This window comes from Syngnathoides biaculeatus, chromosome 18, assembly GCF_019802595.1.
Source record: "Syngnathoides biaculeatus isolate LvHL_M chromosome 18, ASM1980259v1, whole genome shotgun sequence".
Taxonomy (NCBI): Eukaryota; Metazoa; Chordata; class Actinopteri; order Syngnathiformes; family Syngnathidae; genus Syngnathoides; species Syngnathoides biaculeatus.
In genome coordinates, this window is record NC_084657.1 from 4480693 (window position 1) to 4497908 (window position 17216).

The following is a 17216-nucleotide window of genomic DNA, read 5'->3' on the forward strand; positions in this document are numbered from 1 at the left end:
GCACTGTCCACAACTGCCATTTTTATACAAAGCAGGCAGAATGTGTGCACTACGGTCATCACATTTCTTTCCCTTCTGTGTCACTGTTATCCTTTTTGTGGTGGCATCGTAAAAAAAAAGGCAAACATTTGATTTATTGATTCATTTATTTATTCATTTGAAGTAGTTGATTGAATTCTGAATGTTACGACTTCAGGGACATTTTACTTTAGACATTTCTCTGCACTTTGATCTTATCTACTTTATTAGACAACATTCCTGCCTTTCATGATATCTCAAAAGCACAATCAATTTGCACGATGAGCGCCGTTAAGATTTAAAAGACTCTGTAATGTTACATAAAACTTTTTTTTTTTTTTTTTTTTTACTGTATATGACTCCCTTAGAGCGAGTACTTAAAAGTTGAGGTCAGCCGTCAGTAAACTGTAAAATCGTCATCTTTTTGTTTGTTAGCGGCAAAGTTAAACTAAAACTTTATTCTGTTCTAGTAAATGGGGCCTGTTAAGGGCAGCTGACAAAATATGCAGGCCAGGCCAGGCCAGGGATTGCTGCATTACTTCCTGATGGGGTGAAGGCAAGCATTGCTGTATTTAACGCTCAAAAAGACGCATCTCCCTGCCTCCCCTTTGTCTGTTAGATCATTCCATGTTGTTCCTGTTGCAAGTCTCATTCCGGCTTGAATGAGTAGAACGTAGCTCCACTGCACACCGTGTTTCTATATCTTACTCCTCCGCTCCTCTTTTCAAAGCCTGCTGTTTTCCTTCCCACTTTGCTTCCGCTCTCTGACAGACAAGCACCAGCCCTTTGCAGAACATTACGTCAAATCCCCCTTGACCGGGGTGCCAGCTGTTTATGTCACCCTTGGGAGTTTTAATTTAGGGATTTCCGCTGGGTAAGATGAGGGGGAGCCCTGTTGTCCTCAGGCTGCTGCCACATGAAGAGGCTTACCAGGGCAAGACCAGGCCTTTCCCTCGGCAGGACCAAGCCGCAGTGGGCCAGTCCAGCGCCGCTTATCCTCACCGCAAGCGTGCAGGCACCTGTCGCCCAGCGTCAGCTTGAACTGGTCGCCAGCCAATCGTAGGGCACATAGCAAATGAACAAACAACCATGCAACCTCACATTCACACCTACAGGCTATTTAGAGTCTTCAGTTAACCTAACCACACATATTTTGGGGATGTGGCAGAAAACTGGAGTACCTGGAGAAAACCCACACAGGCACAGGGAGACCATGGAAAACAAAAAGGTGAGGCCGGATTTCAACCCTGGTCCTCAACTGTGAGGCAGATATGCTAACCAGTCATACACCTTGCCGCCTTTTTTTTTTTCATTATAGCACATGTCAAAATACGCTCCATACGTTTAATCACGTTTGTCGCATTAGGGATGAAAGAGTCTACGGTTTTCTCATAAATGGTGATAAAGTGTATACAGTGAATCCGTTTATCGCAGGCCATACATTCCAGACCCACCCACAATGTTGTAAGACTCCCCTCACACAAATAAAGTGCATGAAAGCATACTAAAACCGCCTTTTTAAAACATTCCTCAGTGCATATTTTCACTCTTTCACTGTCAAGAAATTTGGGAAAGTTGAATAACATCACCTAGAGCAGTGGTTCCCAAATCTTTTTTCCACCATCCTCCTTTTGGTGACACCTCCCCGGTGAGGTGTTCCGGGCATGTCCCACTGGAAAGAGAACCCGGGGACGACCCAGGACACCCCGGAGAGACTGTCAGTCAGCTGGTCTCAGAACGCCTCAGAATCCCTCCATAATTGCTGGATGGGATGAACTCTGGGCATCCCAGCTAAAACTACTGCCCCTATGACCTGACCTGGAAATGGAGTAGAAGATGCCTGGCTGGCTGGCTGGCTGGCTGGCTGGCTGGCTGGCTGGCTGGCTGGCTGGATGGATGGATGAATGGATGGATGGATGGATGGATGAATGGACAGTACATTGAACATAATGTGTTGGGTTGTGGTCTTTAATTTAGCGACACAGCACTGTAAACCCAGGTAAATAGCGTTCATGCAGAAAAACTCACGTAATCCGTTGCTTTAAAATTAAAAGCTACAAAAAGGTTACAAATAATAGTTGGCCACCCACTGTTTTAACTTTACATGTAATTGTAAAATACACTATAAATCTAGATAAGTTCCATATACTTATTCTACTTTTTATTTAACTCAGTTTCAGTACACTCTACTTGTTCTACTACTCACATAGCGCAATATATTACCATAAACTTGAATTGCAGTAACTGGCAATAGTGTCAAATCAATGTTTTGATTGATCGTGCTGCTGATGACTCACACAAGGAAACCGGGAGCTCTTTTGGCTTCCAGTAGAAGTAGGCCAAGTTGAGTAATGCGAGGGAAGGAGACGCTCGTACGTAATGCAGCTGATAAGTCACCTGGTGACACTAACCGTGCCTTAGCTTCACCACAGAACTGACTGGAATATCAATTTATTGGACAGAACCTCCAGTCAGGGCTTGAGGAAAAAAAATGTGCAACATAAAAGTAAAACAAAAGTTAAACAAGACACTCACTTAATGAACGACAGGTAACATAAACACAAATGATCACACAGAATCACACTCCTTAGCCTCCCTGGTAACGTTTATTCAGTGATGCTAGAGAGGAAAGTCCGTCGGGAAGTCGGATCGCAGATTCAGGAGTAGCAGTGTTGTTTTTGTCCTGGCCGTAAAACAGTGGACCAGCTCTACACTCTCGGCAGGATCCATGCATGGGAGTTCCCCCAACCTGTTTGCGTGTGTTTTATGGACTTGGAGAAGGCGTTTGAACGTGTCCGTTGGGGAGTCATGTGTGGGGTGCTCCGGGCGTATGGAGTTCCAAACGCCCTGATATGGGCTGTTCGCTCCCTATCAGAGTTTGTTCCACATTGCTGACAGTAAGTCAGACACGTTTGCGGTGAGTACTCCATCAATTCTATTCATAACTTTTATGGACAGTTTTCTACGTACAGCTGAGATGTAGAGGGGGTCCATTTTGGTGGCCTCAATATTGCACCTCTGCTTTTTGCAGATGTTGTCTTGCAGACTTCATCGGGCCATGATCTCCAACTCTCACTGGAACGGTTCGCAGCTGGGTGTGAAGCAGCTAGGATAAGAATGAGCACCTCCATATCTGAGACCCTGGTCCTCAGTCGGACAAGGGTGGAGTGGCCTCTCCGGGTCGGGTATGCGATCCTACCCCAAGTGGAGGAGTTGAAGTATCCTGGGGTCTTGTGCACAAGTGAGGAAAGAATGGAATGAGAGTCATACAAATCGGTGGACCGTCTGCACTAATGCAGACTTTTTATAGCACCATTCTGGTGAAGAAGGAGCCAAGTAGAAAGGCAAAGGTCTCAATTTACCAATCGATCTACGTGCCTAACCCCACCTATGGTCAGAAGGTTTGGGTCGTAACCGAATGAACAAAATCCCAGATACACGCAGCTGAAATGAGTTTCCTCCGCTGTGTGTCTCTCGCTGATGGGGGGAGAAGCTTGGTCAGCCGGGAGAGGCTTAGATTAGAGCTGCTGTTCCTGCGCTTGAGAGGAGCCAGATGAAGTGGCTCAGGAATTTGTTTAGAACCTTGTGAGGTGTTCCGGGCATGTCAGACAGGGAGGAGATCCTGGGGATGATCCAGGAATCACTGGAGACAACTCAGGACACACCGTATGGCCTGGGAAAGCCTCAGAATCTCCCCAAAATAATTAGAGGAAGTGACCCGGGAGAGGGAAGTCTGTACTTCCCTGCTAAAGCTCCTGATCCCGCTACCCAACCTCAGATATGTGTAATAAAATGGATGGATTTCATCTCTTGCTAAGGTACGAGTTGAAGTAGTGCCCGTATTGTGTCGAGCAACATACACTGCTGTCCAATGATTGGTTGCGAAGAAAAGAAAATACTGTGACTAATGGCTTGGAAAATGGACGGATCACACAAGCCATTTTGTTTTGTTTTGTTGTTTACTTTTGTCACCTTATTGATGTCCTCTTCAGTGGCGGGCTCCGCTGTCATGCTGCTATGAAGGAATATCAAGATGGCTTTTGCTCGTTCACCATATCCATGATATTGTACCTCTGACTTACAAACAACTGCTGACCCTGGAGCTCTTAATTTCAGACTTTCGGCAACTCTCGGGGTCCTCCTTTTTAAGGAAGATCAAATTTTGTTTCACTCCTCAAGTGTCTGTGTAGAATTTAACATCGCCCTTAACATAGCCGATTTGGAAGGTTTTACAGGAATTACTGGCATTCCTTCCATGCATCCATTTTCAGGGTCACGGGAGTGCTAGAGCCTATCCCAGCTATCTACGGACAGGATCCGGGGTACACCCCAAACTGGATGCCAGCAAATCGCAGGGCAAATATGAACAACCATTCATAGTCACATTCACAATTTAGGCAATTTGGCCAAGGTTGGTTCTTCAGGTAGGTTCTTCAATCAACCTACCGTGCATGTTTTTAGGCTTTGCTTTGTTTTGCTTTTTTCATCAATACGTTTGAAGATTCTAAATTGTGCCTTTGTCTGCAGTACCACCCACTGTCCCTGTGCAACACGAGTGAAGATGAACGGCAAGAGAGTGACTTCATCACCATTGTCAAACTGGAGCAGAGGGTTCCCCGCTGTCTGCCGCTACAGGAAAAGGTAGAAATAAAATCCACACATGCCATCTTGAAACTTTCAAAGACTCCAATCCCTTTCCAACGTGGCAAGCGATCACTGCACTCTTCATTCCATTGCTTAAACTTAAAGAGAGGATGGGAGTGATTTGGAAAAGCTAGGTTTTGTTGAGGACGGTGATGGCTTTTGCACAGGGGAGTGGGCTTAGATCAGAACTACTGTGAAGCAAGTGGCAGTGAGCCCTGGCTGTGGATATGAGAATTTCAAGACCAGCTGTCACTAGTCCCACCTCAGTTCACCAGAACCAGTGCATGGGCCATCTCCATTTCTGCTTCCCTCTAATATGAGAGCAGCCAAAACTTATAGATAGATTGCACCCACAATGGTTAAGATGTATATGCAAGTGACCTGGATCTCCCTTGTGTTTAAGTATTCTTCCATACACACAGTAACTTATAAGTAGCGTGATTTAAAACTGTTGCTATTTTCCTCCTTTTTCAAGTGGTGGCAGATTAGCTAGCAGGAGTATAGTTGGGGACTGCCTTTTTTAGCTCGTGTTTTCTTTTCCCCTAATTTAAAGCCATGTTGTAGAGCTGGCCACCGTGGTGATGATGTAGACACATTCCCACACATTTCCCCGCCGCTTTCGTTCTCTGCCTGTTTGCCCTCTCTCAGTGGGAACCAAAGCAAGTGTGTGTGTGTGTGTGGGGGGGGGGGGGGATTGTCACTCAAGGCTTAATGCAGAAATGGTTTTGATTAAAGCCTAATGGCATCACTGTGTTGTTCCATAAACAAAACACTCTGGCTGTTGCTTCTGAGTGCTTCCTCCCTCCCGCCTTTGAAATCAGGAGGAGGGAAGAAGGGAGGGTGTCTTTGTTGTTGTTGTCTGTAAAATATGTGTCCCAATATAAGCTCCACTCTAACCACCTGCATCCTGGCTTCCTCTCTTTTAGTCTTGGACTTGAAAAAAGAAAAAAAAAAAAACGGATTCATCATGCAGCTGCTGGTTAGTTTACTCTCCTTTGAAAAGGATGAGTCAGATGGTTTGGATGTGTGGTTCTTTGAATGAAACTTGTTTACAGTTTAGTCTGACTGTAACCCACCCCACTGATCTATAGATACTCTGACGCCCACAGAGGGTTCATTTTGCACCGCACACACTAAAAATAGACTGGAAACTAAATAACATGAAGCGTCCAATTTTTATGATTATACATAGTCTTTTTTTTTTTTTTTTTTTTTTTTGTAGCTGTCGATCTTCAGTACACAATAATTGAGGCCAAAACGTGTATTGCTGTTCACTTGCATTCTGGTATCTACAATAGCAGGAACTTAAATCTTTTGTCGATACTGCTTAGTTGGGGCTTATCCAGTATGTCGAAACACAATTATGATGTCATATCAATCAACGAGTTTAACTCTTTCTCCAACTGGACAGTCGGTATGTTCGACCTTCAGATTTTGCCCTGTGGGATGATCACAAACGGACATTGAAGGATTCTGTAAAGTCAGTGAAATGTAAATGCGACAATGACACATTGTTCACTGACCGCCCACATCTTAAGGTAGTCAGGTCCAATTTGAGACTGAAATCAAAACTGTTTTTACACAGATCGACCACTCCAGCTGTCCCGCTTGCATAGAAACCGATATGACTGTTACCACCTCCGTAGCTAATCAGGACAACATTCTGGAATGCCTTTATGTTTCAAGCATCGGTGCAGCTTTCCTCTTCAAAAGTAATAGGAGATGAAGGAGGTGTCGGGGAATGGTTCATTTTGGGTTGGAAACATAAAACAATAGCCCTTCAATTTGAGTGTTGTGGTTTGGTAAACTTGTTAAATCACTTGGTGTGGTTTCTACTTTTGCTCATTTAAAAAGATATTCGAATTTCTAATGATTCCAAACGGTCTGAATATTCTGTTCTGTTTTATCACAGTTTCATATTCAAGTACCTGAATCCAACACCCTATTGCTCCAGTGGCATTACATCAACAAAATTCAAGCAACTTTTAACCACTATCTTACCCAACCATTCGACTGTATTATAGGTGATCTCTTATTGGTTTTTGTGTGTAAACTTAAAGCCTTGAAACTGTTTTCAAAGCAACCCGTGACTCATTGGGCAAAGACACTGCAGCAGCGCCGAGTGGCTGAGTTTAAACTCCACACAAGGCTGACTGTACTTTGCCCTGAATAAATGCTGTAATCTACAAAGTTCAAAGCGCAGTTTTATGCTTGGAAGGTTTCGCTGACTTTTCATTCACACACAAACCATCACAAAGAAGCCTTTTTTTTTGGGGGGGGGGGGGGTGGAACAGCTCTCACACTGATTGTGTGGCCCTTGTCTGAACCTGTTGACTCCGATAGAAAGCCTCGTTTATTGATTCTACTCCCCTCTGATGAAAAAGGGCTTTGCCACGATTGTGCTCTAATCCCGTTGTCGTCAACCAGGCTTTTCCTGTGCATGTGCTTTGGGTCTTTGTGTGTTATTGGATGTTTCTTAAAGACAACTTCTCCAAATTGTTGGAACGCTTCAAGGAAATTGGTGGCTGGACACAAATTGATCGTTTGTGTAATAATCCCATGTAAACGACACACAGTAGCACTGATAAGAGAAGGCTAACATACCAAAAGTAAAGTGAGTGGATTAACTATGTTAATGTCACTGCCACCGAGGCTAACTGGACTAGCACCAAGTAGCAAACTTGGGCTAACACTTGCTTAGTATGGATACATTTTTTTTGCATCAGTGCATCACTGCACCTCCTCAAACGGTGACTAAAGGCATTTTTTACACATGCTCTGGCAAAGTTACAAGTAAATGTATGTTTGATGTGTTTTGCTTTGTCTTGTTTTTTGAAGTCATAAGCAAGCCTCAACACATTACATTAGTTATAAGCATTAGATTGAATAAAATGTGAGTTGTACTGCCATATGCCTTTACAAGTCTGCGCTTGCTGCACCACTAAGACCATGCTGATGTGGCTTTTGTCTCTTTTTTTTTTTTTTTTTTTTTTAGGGGGGGATAAAAATGATTTGGTTTAAGTGTTAAGTGTTTATTTTTCGACCTAGTCCTCACTGCTGGATTTAACTGAATAAAGTGCAATGTTATTATTGTAAACAAGTCCCTCCAGGTCAGGTAGCACTGTAAAGATGAAACTGGTGGACCGTGCTAAATGTTGCAGATTTGATCTTTGCTACTGTATTCAGGGGAATGTGTTGCGCTGAATCCATTTGTGCATGAGGAAGCACTACTGCTACTATAGTAGCGACGGTTTTATTTTGGCAATGTTGTAATAATACTCATTTAGTTCACTATAATCATGACATAAGTGTTCATCCTGTTTCATTTCAAGACTCTTTGGAAATAAAACATAAGTTACTGACAATAGAGATCATTTTGAATGGATAGAAGAGGCTCTCATTTGTTCAAGTGTATTATGCACCCAGCTGTTGAGGAAACAATACGAAGAGAAGAATTATGAACAAAAAATACAGATGGAAATATATCCTGAATGCAAAAAATCCAAACTCTGCAACCCCAAGCACATTTTACACATTAAAAATTGCAGACAGGAACAAACTCGCTTGTACCAGCTATTTCCACCAGAACTTGTTCACGCAGACCTTGCGGCTTTGCGCCTTTGGATAATTAGATGCGCTCATGCTCGCATCCGTGACCGCTGAAGTTGCTTTGAACACAATAAGGTGCGAGTCTTGAATCTCGGGTCTTCAACTTCACACTGTTCAGATTTGACGGCGATCCATCTCTGTTATGCCTCTGATACTACATGGCAAGCTGGAAAATCAGCGTCAGGTTCAATCCCCCATCCTGTGGCCATAAATTACACACAGGACAGCGAGCTGTGGTGGGGGTGGCAATATGCAAGAGGCTATTTATCATGGAAATCATGCTAACAAACAAAGGCAAGGTACATTTATGTACAGTATATCGGGTATTTCATACACAAGGTAAGGCAATGTGCTACACATGGTTAAAAGTAATTTAAAACAGTCTAAAAGGACATTTAACTGAGTACAGAAAATTAAAGCTATCTTACTAAAATTACTGAAAACGTACTGTGTAAAATGTTCTAAAACGCTCACTCTCAAGTATGAGGAAAAAGAAGGCTTTATAACCTGGACTTAAAAATAACGCTTGGAGCTGATTTCACTTCTCTTGGCAATGGAGAAAAATGATTTGCAATATGAGAGTTTCGATTTACGAACGTGGTGACAGAACAAAATATCTTTGTACCTCAAGACACCGGCAGATTGACTTCACATAATACACATTCTGCAGACTCGGTCATAGGATCTCCATTGGTGGTCAGCCCAGGACGGGTAAAAACAAGGGAAGGCCGAAAGAAGAATGACCCTCATGACAGTGATTTTGTCTTCTCGTGTCTCAATTATCTGTAGGATGGGGGCCTCTCACCTTAGTCTATAGCTGCCTGCTGTTTTGCAGTTAAGAGCTTGAATAGCAACAGCAGTAGCAATCACTTTATTGACTGTTTCCAATATATCTCTTTCATTGGCGGAAGAACATACGCAACATCTGGAAAAGGCTGGATTTTTCTTTTTTTTTTTTTTGGGGGGGGGGGACTTTGGGAGCAAATCTTAAAAGCAGCAGGTACACAAAGAATGAGATCTGGGTTTTACATTCATTTCTCTCTCATGAAATGTGTTCTTGGCTTGCCGGTGCCAGAATTTTGCACACATCTTCAAACGGATAAACGATACCTGTTCTGCAAAGTTTGACGTCCAACTTTTTTTTTTTTTTTTTTTTTTTTTACAATAGTGACTAGTCCACCAGGAACCTTTGGTACTTTAATCTCCACACACTGAAACTCATCGACCTCTGAATTATATTTAAAAAATCGTAAATACTGTTAATCACTGCTTAAAATTTAAAAAAAAAAATGCTTTCTTCAAGGTTCCTTCCTGTTTGCCTGAGGGCCAAATTCTCTGTGCTTCTAGACTCTGCTTTGATCATTTCATCTCAAATGCACAAACTTCATTATCATGTAAAAGTAGCTTCGGGCTCATCTCTCGACATCCCTCACAAATGCTTTTTTTTTCCCCTCTTCAACTTTTAACTGCTCAAAGCCTGCAGTGCAGTTTGCTAGATTCCTTCAATGTATTCCTTCGGTCCTGTTTGTGCCTGCTTGACTTTTATGCCACGGGCTTTTCCCTCCCATTTCCTCTGTTGCTAAAGTTAGGCACGTCTTAGTCCATCATATCAATGTGAAGATAACTGTGTAGTAAGTACCTCATGTAGTCTAATGGTTAGCGTATTTTCTTCCACACTTCAGCTGGCTTTGTACTTGATGTCAACCCTTGTCGGCATTTTTAGGGCACAGCCATCTGACTTTGAGTACTTTCCTTTCACTTGGACTTTTTTTTTTTCCTTCCCTGTCATAATGATACTACCAGGCAAACCACAGTTGCTTTTATCCAGGCAGATCCATGGGTATCTGTGTCTTCTGTTTCTTATACTTACTCCCAATTAGATACCACATGACCAACATAACCTCAAATCATCCTTTTTCCTGTAATTGCCACTGAACTTCCACAACAATAACACTATTGATATTAACTGAGTCACTCTATACTATACAGGACATCTAACTTAAGTGCCGGTACTACATTTCACTTACATTACATGCCGCCACTATATTTGTACACAATTAAACTCAATGCTATAAACACAATATGGTACATTTAACCCCAAAATATTACCTGTCCCAATGGCTTCCAGTTTCTGGAGCCTGGCCCAGCTGACTTTGGGCGAGAGGCAGTGTACATACACCCTGACTAGTCGCCAGCCAATCGCAGGGCACATCGAGACAAACAATTTAGCACAGGGTTATTCAAATACAGATGTTATTGAGCCTCGAATAACGTTTTCAGAGAGTCAAACGTCCATTGAGCGCGGTTGATAATACTCAAAATAAAACATTTGTATTCAAAACAAATTAAAAGAAAAATGCAATTTACATAAAGGCAAATAAATCATTGAATAAAACATGACCCATGTCCTGAATACCAAAAATATAGGTGTGGTTTAAAATACATGATAAAAAAAAAAACAAAGAACCACAAGACCGTGCATTTGTGTGTGCACTTGCGTAGCTGTGTGTGTGTGTGTGTGGTGTGTGTGTGTGTGTGGTGTGTGTGTGTGTGTGTGTGTGTGTGTGTGTGTGTGTGTGTGGATGCTTGCATGCATGCATGTGGTTTTACATGACCAAAATAATCACCAAATACAAATTAGTAAGTGACTTTAGGATAAAAGCTAAAAGTAATAAAATGAGGCAGTTCATCATTATTGTTATTATTATTATTATTATCATCATCATCATTCACTTTTATGATAACTGGCAAGAATACTGATAGTAACATTTACATAAGTAACACTTTATGTCTTATGCTCTTATTCTGAAAGACAAAGAGCATCACCTCAACGGAAGTCACTGACAGAAATCAACACCTATAATATTTTGTGATAAAACCCGCTTTTAATGCTCTAACAACACATTTTGGTCAAACAAGTAATAGCGAAAGTCAAAAAGGAATGCAAAGGAATACCCGTGACCCACTACTAACTTTGTTATTGACACATACAGCCAAACAAAGTGTATAATCCGACAGACATTACAAGTGAGTCGCAACCTCTGCTTCCAGTCTGCACAACCCACGTAAACAAGCCCACTGCAATTTAAAAAAATGATAATAATTAAATGGATAAGAGAGCACAAAAGTAATAACTGCTGCAGGCACTTAATTATGAAGATGAAAATACTTCCCCGAATAATGAATGTCCTTGGGGCCTTTGTTAAGGCTGTCTGTGTATAAACAAGTACTGGTCTACACGTGCTGACCAAAGCGAAACACATAGTGAAGAAAAATATTTTTCAATCTAGGCGCGCCTGGCACGCGGTAGGTGGCCACCGCATGCGAGTAAGCTTCACGTACACAATGAATGGGCTGCTCGACTGCACACTGGACTCTACCAAGTGAAGTGTGGCTTACGGGCAGACATCTGTCAACATTTGATCTCATCTGATCTTGGAAAGGACCTCTACAGTTTGGGGGCCACAAATAGGCGACTGGTAGCCCACCTATTGAGTTCCCCTGATTTAGAGTCTTTAATTAGAGATGTGTTTTGGGAATCTGGCAGGAAACTGGACTTTGTACACAGGAAAAAAAAAAAAAAAAGCAATGCAAGCACAAAGAGAAACTGCAAACTCCACATAATTTCAAACTTCAATCTCAAATTCAAACTTCAGACCTCGGGACTGATAGGCAGGTCTACGAACCACTTGTTCAAAAGCAAACAACCATCAGCACAGAATTTTACAATTTCATATATCCACCTCTGGCTTGAGTCTGTCAGCAGGATTCATGCTTTATTCACTTGTAAAAGAATGGAGATGTTTTAGAAAATGCATGAGATTACAAAAAAAACAATGCGTGTACTGCGTGTATGCATCCTACAGCGCCACACACAAAAGAGATTTAGAGTTTAAATTCACAGACAGTTGTCGGGACATCTCGTCAAGTATCTGCTATGTCAGAAGTCCAAGGACAACTCAACCAAGAGATTAGGCTTTTGTCCTCACCCAAACACGAGAAGTGCCAAAATAGGCTTGCAGTATATGTTGGGAGGGTTGAGGTCTAATTTCCATGCTGCTACTCTTTTCTTTTGATTTGCTAGTTGTTGGAGAAAGCTGTGTTTTCTTGCAGGCATGAGCTGGTTTCACTGAGATTAAGAGGCCTTAGCTCAACAATGTGAAAAATGTTCCCCTCCTCAAAGGGAAAGTGCATTCCTCTGTTTGGCGCCTTTTGCCATCGCAGGTTGCTTTGGTGTGTTCTCAGGCTGGCAAGGAGAAGACTAAGGAAGTCATAACATAATTACGAGTGTTGAAATGAGCAGGTGGGAGACTGACTTTTCACGGGGTACATTCAAAAACAGCATTTTGCTGCCAAATGGCCTGGGTTGCTTGGTGTGATGATTTTGACCTAAAGGTCAACAAGTAGAGTCTACAACGAGCTAGGAAATGTTAAGTACTGGCTGTTGAAATCTGTAATCAAATCATATTATGTCTATCGTCGTCATTGCCATCATTGGACAGGAAGCCGACATCCTTGCTTCTGTTAAACAGCACGCAAACCTCCTGTCATTGAGCATATCTACAGTAAATAGAGCAATCATGCACATCGGAAGCATGTGAACCGCCCGTTTTGCACCACCAGGACACTGCGGGCCAAAAAGGTCTTCCAGGTCAACACTAAACAGATGTCACTTCGACCTGCCCCGTTGTTGTCATTAGCTCAGTTCAGTGCTGTCACCACCCCGATCAACGAGCTGTGAGTGATTCGCAGGAGGGCTCCCCTCCGCCGCACTCTCTCCCCAGTCATTTGACACCTTAAATAAATGGAAAATTCTGTGGCCTAAAGGTGCGCGGGGCATGCCAACAGCAGGCCACACCCCATCACCAGCAGCTCTACATCCTCTTCTTGTCCTTGCTGGATTTCCCTCCAGTTGTTGGCATTGTGGAGCTAAATGTTTATTCCTGACTGATGCGCAGCACGTTTTATTTATGTGACCTGCCCTCTGCTTGGGGAGATTTGTTTCTTCTCGACAGGCTCTCAGCATCATGTTTTTTCGTTTCAGTTCTTCGCGATTCTGCTGCCCTCATGGAAATGACACATACTATAGCTTCTGTAAAGTCATTGGAGTCTTGTTGAGTTTGTCGTCACCGTCACCACAAAACATTTATCCACAAACAGTGAGATGTCTGCAATGCCGTGCAGTGGGAAGTGCTTCTCCAAAATAGAAGCGTTAGGAATGTCACCTGCATGTGTGTATGTGCGGATCGCCAAATATCTTGTAACTTTTTTTTTTTTAAGATACACATGTAAACCATTTTGTCTTACATTCGAACTGGACAATATGGCCACCAAATGAAAGTCCCCACCCCCACCCCCACCCAAAAAAAAATATATATGAATTTTGATTCTTTCCCTACTGAAAAATCAAATAAGAGTGACATTATTCCAAACAACTGTTTTTTTTTGAGGGGCCGGGGGGTGCTTAGGGTCTCATCTGGTGTCTACATTGTTTCTCCTGATAACAAACCGAATGAAACTGAATGTCGACATATGTCAGAAATGTTTTGGAGCAATATTGAGGTTGAAATTAATAATGAATGCGTCAAACAATAGTGTCAGCATGTGATTTTTTTTTTTGAATCTCACCACCACTATCATGATAGATAAGGATCAGCTGTAATGTCTATTAGACACTGTAATGAGGGAGTACCCTTGTAAATAACAAACGGATTGAGGAACAAACGAATATATTTTGCTCACAGTTTGGCCTTGCTGGAGGTCAAAGTAATGTAGTTGTTTTGGCTATTGCAGCATTACTGCTCTTGCAAGGCAGCATATTTCTCAAAGCGATATGACAACATTCTATTGTACTTTTTCTGCATCCTTGCGGAGGGCAGTCACACACGGGTTTTCTTCTGAAGGCGGACTTTGCATCTGAAGGCCTTCTTATTTCGGGGGCACATCCCTCATTTGTAACTTCAAAGCGAGCGTGCATGGGTCAGGATTTCATCAGACTGTCATCGCCGCTGGCCGCAGAGGTTTGTACGAAAATGAGATCCTAAAAATAGAAAGCTGCGTAACAGGCCTAAACAGAGACAGAAGCCAGACGATATGATGACACTTGTCAAAAAGTGGCCATCAGAATATATTAATTTTACTGGTAGGAAAACCTGTTCCTCTACATCATTTTTAGAATTTCAAGTTGTCTCTTTCTTTTCGCCAATTATTGTCTCACACAATTGTCTACTCACAGGCACACAAAAACAACGGTAAGCGCATTTTAATTCTGCTGTGACACGTGTGCGTTTACATTGCCTTCCTGTGTCTTCATATGGCTTTACAATATTACAACCGGTCATTATAAGCTTTTGATCTTCTCAGTTTTTCAAGAGGCGGCTCGTCCAAATAGCTTTGCCATTGAAATCAGCTAAGGTTAGAAGAAGCCTAGAGAAAGGAAAAGATGACTACAGAATAGTGATACTGCAGTCTTACCATGGACCTTCTATAAATTACAGTATTATAACATAACCCAGTTCCTTAATGAGACTGATTGTAATGCTTGTTCCGTCTGTCGTGAGTTGGACTATAAAGGCTTTTTTTTTTTTTTTTTTTTTGTCATCTGAACTGCTGGCTTTAATTTGCTTCTCTGGAGCCACAATCAACATTTTAGCCAAGAAATTCCTTTTCATAATGACAAAGACAAATGTCTTCTTTTGATGGAAGAGAAAGAGAAGTGAGTTATCCGCTGCTTCCCTTTTCATCCATGTGCTCCCTGTGCACAATATCACAATAAAAATTGATGGATTGGATACATCTAATAATTACAAACCATCATTCGGAAACCAGGAAACGGGTCGCAGAATTTTGTCAGACCACATGATGGAAACACGTGCAATGCAAAATGGTTACGGGGGGCAGCAAGGGTTTACTGTCGACTGGTTCTACGAGATCAGGTTAATATCGGCAGAAAATTCCCCCAATTGGACCATGTATGGGAATACAGAGTGCGGACAATGTCAGGACAGGTTGTAGGTCAAGGTTAAGGTAAAGATTGATTGACTGAACAGTGATTAAAGGCACAATGATCATCTGGTTAGCCCATCTGCCTGAGATAGGCTCCAGCTTATCTGCAGCCCTAGTGAGGATAAGCGGTATGAAAAATGGATGGACGATTAAAGGACTTGACCCAATGGTTTTTTTGTTTTTGTTTTTTTGTTTTTTTTGCATTCAAGTGGCTGCGCCCCCTTGTGAATGCAAGTTTAGAGGAAGGTCTCATTCTAGCTTCCTTGGTTGGGGAAAAAAAATCAAACATTACTCATTATTAAGCGCATAGGAGAAGCAGTTGAAGAAACTATTTACTGTACCGCTTGAATTTATTGTTGGTCGTTATATTAACAGAGCTGAAAGTCGGGTTCTTTGGCTGCAAGCCGACAACAACGCATCCGTTTCACCAAGAAAGTTTCAAGTTGTAACCACATAACATTATCTAATTAGTCATTTCTAAGTTACTTAAGTAAAAATGCTTTTGTTCTGTCACCATGTGTCACCTCTTTGCAAACGTCTGATCCCTGGCTTGTGTCGTTCTTCCAAGATGGATAACAATTGAAGATTATTCACTGGTTGATCAGTGACACATTACGATTTTAGGAACGCTTACGGCAGTTGGTGAAGAATAACTCCTCAACATTGCACTAAGGTGGTCTCATCACGTTTAAAATATGGCATAGCTTGAAGATTCTCCCTGGTGTACTTACCATTTTTTTGTTTTTGTTTACTTCCTCCAAGGACTGTAATATCCATCCAGCCATCCATTTTCGATTTCATATTTTCTTTTACTACTTCTTTATCTCTTTCATCATCATCTTTTGCCTCACACTTACTCTAATGAGACACAGTTGCAGTTAAAGTCAATATTGCCACACTCAATCTCTTCCAAGAAACTGGACAACCTCCGATTTGCTCAAATTAAAAAAAAGAAAAAGAAAAAGAATGTTCCCGAAAGAAATAATGGATTTGGGTTGGAGGAGGAGATCTGTGTATAATTCATTTTTTCCATTTTCATCTGATGATCAAAAACTAAAAAGAAAATGTTTTGTTTTATTTGTTTTTAGGTTCAGGTTTTACAAAAATGCTCTATAAAAACAGGCCACAGGAGTGAGTTTGATTTTAACATTTAATTGGCTTTATGTGACCCAGAAGAACACTAGTAAAAATACGGTGACCTCCACAGTCAGTGAGGACCGCAACCACGAACCTTCTGTACCGCTTTATCTTCACGAGGTTCACGGACATGCTGGAGCCTATCCCAGCCATCCAGCAGTGAAATTATAAAACGGCAATTATTTATTTCAAGAGGAACTATGCATATGTGACTCTGAAGGAGGAAGACATGATGATTGCGGTCACGCCCGTTTGTCTGACTATATTGATGATGATGTCCACATGTGGACTCGTCGACTTGGGGCAAAGAACTTCAACAGCAGAGCTTTTTTTTTTTTTTTTTTTTTTAATTAGTCCTACAAATGGTGCGTCTTGATATATGCGAGTGATAATGACTATATATACTGTACGTCCCAGTTGAATGACTGTGGCAGCTGACAGGCTAACGTATCTTTACTAACTGTCAAACTTCTGGGTCACATGAACATGACCGGTTGAATATTAAAATCAGACAAACAGATAAAATAAGATAAACGCAATTAATTCCTTAATTAATCCTTTGATGTTTGTTAACAGTATAGCAAACATCAAGGGAGTTGTGCGACATGCCGACTTGAGAACATTCGACAAATTCTACGCAACTTGAAAGGCATGATTTTGACCAAAAACATGGCACTGGTTCCACCTCACTCAGAAAGAAAATCCGTCTGATAAGTTGATTCGTGGGAGGAGGGCATTGGGGCTGAACCAGACCGTCTCCTCCTTCTAGGTCAAGGTCAAAATGAGGCCTGTTGACAGGAAGG

General features: G+C 41.9%; 1 protein-coding gene and 1 long non-coding RNA gene across 8 annotated transcripts in view; one reads left to right on the forward strand and one right to left on the reverse strand.

Moving 5' to 3' along the window:
* LOC133491507 (E3 ubiquitin-protein ligase RNF43) overlaps positions 1–17216 on the forward strand; it is a 95047-nt gene that overhangs the window by 55443 nt on the left and 22388 nt on the right. For 2 of the 7 annotated variants that reach the window (XM_061802739.1, XM_061802742.1), the window contains one exon: positions 4546–4659. In XM_061802739.1, coding sequence (XP_061658723.1) covers positions 4546–4659 — 114 coding nt within the window. Of the gene's footprint in view, positions 1–437; positions 1078–1186; positions 1247–4391; positions 4443–4545; positions 4660–14190; positions 14523–17216 lie in introns of those variants that run through there. The other 5 variants (XM_061802740.1, XM_061802743.1, XM_061802741.1 and 2 more) reach the window with 5 other exon arrangements.
* Positions 8060–16115, reverse strand: LOC133491569 (uncharacterized). Its single transcript, XR_009792438.1, has 2 exons — positions 16008–16115; positions 8060–8470 (listed from the first exon to the last, which is right to left on the reverse strand). It is a non-coding gene; the product is annotated as an uncharacterized LOC133491569 (long non-coding RNA).